Source organism: Episyrphus balteatus, chromosome 1, assembly GCF_945859705.1.
Source record: "Episyrphus balteatus chromosome 1, idEpiBalt1.1, whole genome shotgun sequence".
Taxonomy (NCBI): domain Eukaryota; kingdom Metazoa; phylum Arthropoda; class Insecta; order Diptera; family Syrphidae; genus Episyrphus; species Episyrphus balteatus.
Genome location: NC_079134.1, coordinates 104,791,503 through 104,794,763, shown reverse-complemented (window position 1 = coordinate 104,794,763; position 3,261 = coordinate 104,791,503). Strand labels below are relative to the sequence as shown.

Genomic DNA, 3,261 nt, shown 5'->3' with positions numbered 1-3,261 from the left:
AAGCAATTGTACAAACAATCGTTAGCTTGTGCAAGGATGCATCAGAAGAAACAAAAAAAAAAAAAGACGAAAAAAATGTGGATTAAGCCATGGAGAAAATTAAGGACTGGGGAGCTAGGCTCATTTAATTTTCTAACCAAGGAATTGCTTCTTAATGACAGGGCGTCTTTTGTAAATTACTTAAGGATGGATGAGGCAACATTCAAAATTCTTTTGTCAATGGTGGAAAACGACATAGTTAAACAAAATACTGTCATGCGAGACGCGATTCCACCGGCTGAAAAGTTAGCGGCAACTTTGAGGTATCTAGCAACTGGCGAGAGCTACAAAAGCACTGATTACCAGACAAGATTGTCACAATCTTTTTTGACGTATTGTGTCCCAGAAGTGTGCAGAGCCATATGGAAAAACTTAAAAAGCCAGTATTTAAAAGTAAATCTTTTAATTTATTTATTGAATGCAACTAAATACTATTTTGTATTTCATTAGTTATTTTAACTATATTTAAGCTAATGTCGTTTTCTATTGACGAGATTCAGAATCAGATTTGTGAATCTGACAGCTGAAAGAGGGGGTGAAGAGGGGAAAAAGTGGAAAATCTCAGATTTCATGATCTATTTGCGGCTTGAGATTCAAAAAAATGAATCTGAGATTCAAAAATCTGAATCTAGATTTTTATCAAGATTCACGCATACAAGCGCACGCACTTTCACACACACTCTTCTGTTTGATATTTTTCTGAACATTTGTTGTTGTTTTATTTTAAAAAGGTTTCTTATACGCACAGATTTCGTACACAATTACATACATATTCTATTTGCAGTAGAAAATCTGAGATTTTTACATAAAAACCTCAAAAGCAAATAGCAAACGACATAATATAAGCCCAAACAGTTAAATCGATTTTCTGTTTTTTTTGTTTTTCTTCATATTATTAAGATGGACACTCTGAGCAGAAACAAAATAAAAACAATACTACTTATTTCATCATTCAATGCCATACAAAGAATAAAATATATATTTTTTGTTTTTGAGTAAGAACATAACATTTAACATAACAAAACATTCCAACATAATTCAATTCACATTTGAAATACATAAAACATAATAAAAACAAAAACAAAAACAAAATTAAAACAGAAACAAAATAAAAACAACACTACTTATTTCATCATTCAATGCCATACAGAGAATAAAATAGGTATATATTTTTTGTTTTAAGTAAAAACATAACTTAAATATAAATGAGAAGAAACGAAAACACTAGACACAATTACATACCAGAACATAACTCAATTCATGACTCACAATTACATACCAGAACATAACTCAATTCATGACTTTAATATAAACAAACAATTAAACAATTCAAATCAGATAAGAAAAAACACGAAAGAATAAAAAAAGTTACAAAAAGCTTTTACACATAATTTTAATCATACTACATGCACACAAAGCTTTTAAATATAAAGAATATATATGTACATTTAAGTAAAAATGATGAGCGACCTAAACCGGTTGCCTAAAAACTTTTTGCACATGGATTGCTTGCAGATATATCTTCGGGTTCATAAAACTCCATTGATTGTTCTAACAGAACCTCTGACTCTTCCAACAAATCTTGAATGTATAAACTGCTATCAGATTGAACTGATGGACATGGAGATCCTACAGTTAAATTCTCCGAGGATTCAAGATTTTTTTCATTTGCTGGAGGTGAGGTTGTTTTTCCTCCAGACGTGCTAGGGTGCTCTCTTTTGCAATCTTCTTCAGAGCATTCTCGTAAAACCTTTTGAATCTCCCACGCAGCCTTTCTCTGAAGGTCTTCGTGCCTCATTCTGTCAATTTCGAAACAGACTTGTTTTCCAAGCCAGGCGTAGGGAGATTTGGATTCAAATTTGGACTTCAAAAGGGAGTCTAACTTTTCTATTCTCTTTGTTGTTTTAATGGGGGAGTTTTTCTGGAATAAAGAAATTATTATTTTTAACCATTAATTAAATTTCTTTTCTTTCTTTAAGTTTCCGTCAACCAAAACCGATTGGATGAAAATAGCCGACGATTTTGCCATTCGCTGGCAATTCCCAAACTGCCTAGGTGCCCTCGATGGCAAACATATAGTTTTTAAGAGCCTCCGCAAAGATGGTGCATACTATCACAATTATAAAGGTAATACTAAAAACTCTAAAGTAAATACATTTATCTTTATTTTTTGTAAATACAGGTTCCAACAGCATCATCTTACTTGCTTTGGTTGATGCAAACTGCAGATTTACTTTTGTTGACATAGGATGCAACGGAAGAGCGAACGATGCAGGTGTTTTGCTACAAAGCAGTTTAAAGAATGTTATCGACGACGCAAGTAACCGTTTCCCAGATGATAAAACAGTTGGAAATGGAAGGATACTTCCGTATGTCATCGTAGGAGATGACGCTTTTCCTTTGCAAAAGCATTTAATGAAGCCTTATCCATTTGCAACCAAATGTCAAAAAAAAAGAATTTTTAATGTACGCCTTTCAAGGGCAAGACATGTGGTAGAACATGCATTTGGTTTACTTGCGAGTCGTTTTAGGATATTTCAGACGAAAATTGATCTTAGAGTAGAGAATGTAGAAGCAGTGACCAAAGCTTGTTGTGTTTTACACAACTTTTTAATAAGCCGCAACTGCTTGGATGTTCACGTTACAGAAACCAGCACAAAATCATCATCACAAAATGCAGATATGCCCGAAAATCCTCGCAAAGGAGCGGCCGAAGAAATTCGACAAAAATTTGCCGATTATTTTGTCGAAGAAGGACAAGTGCCTTGGCAATCAATTCAATAAAACAAACACATAATGTAAGAAGCTTTAATTTTTTTATTTATAAAATAAACACATAATGTAAGTAGCTTTAATTTTTTTTGTTAATAAAATAAACACATAATGAAAGAAGCTTTACTTTTTTTAGTTTTTATTTAATAAGAAAACCATTACTTAAAAATATAGTTCTAAACATCAAATTTATTTATTTATCAACCTTGATAATTGGTAAGTATTACAATTTTGCCATTACAATCTTAATTTATTTAGCAATTCGCATATAATCATTCTTAATGATTATATTATTTACATAGTGGCATCCCCATGTCAGCACTATTTTTGGCTGTCACAGGGCACGCAGAAAAAAATGTTCTGACCTTGGGGTGAGACTATCAAAATAGACTTCGAACTTGGTTTCAGCGACCCGAAAACCATATGAGTCGTTATATTTGGAAATGGTGT

At 32.5% G+C, this 3,261-nt stretch overlaps 1 protein-coding gene across 1 annotated transcript; it reads left to right on the top strand.

Moving 5' to 3' along the window:
• The first annotated feature begins 304 nt into the window (after positions 1–304).
• Positions 305–2,905, top strand: LOC129907421 (uncharacterized). Its single transcript, XM_055983626.1, has 3 exons — positions 305–432; positions 2,019–2,166; positions 2,222–2,905. The coding sequence occupies exons 2-3, from the start codon at positions 2,043–2,045 to the stop codon at positions 2,821–2,823; spliced, it is 726 nt and encodes a 241-aa protein (XP_055839601.1). The 5' UTR covers positions 305–432; positions 2,019–2,042; the 3' UTR covers positions 2,824–2,905.
• Positions 2,906–3,261: the final 356 nt, after the last annotated feature.

What these genes read in the sequence shown, in the direction of transcription:
- LOC129907421 (XM_055983626.1), top strand. Translation starts at nt 2,043, where the DNA reads ATGAAAATAGCCGACGATTTTGCCATTCGCTGGCAATTCCCAAACTGC. An exon ending in ATACTATCACAATTATAAAG is followed by an intron (nt 2,167 to 2,221) that starts GTAATACTAAAA and finishes TTGTAAATACAG; the next exon opens with GTTCCAACAGCATCATCTTA.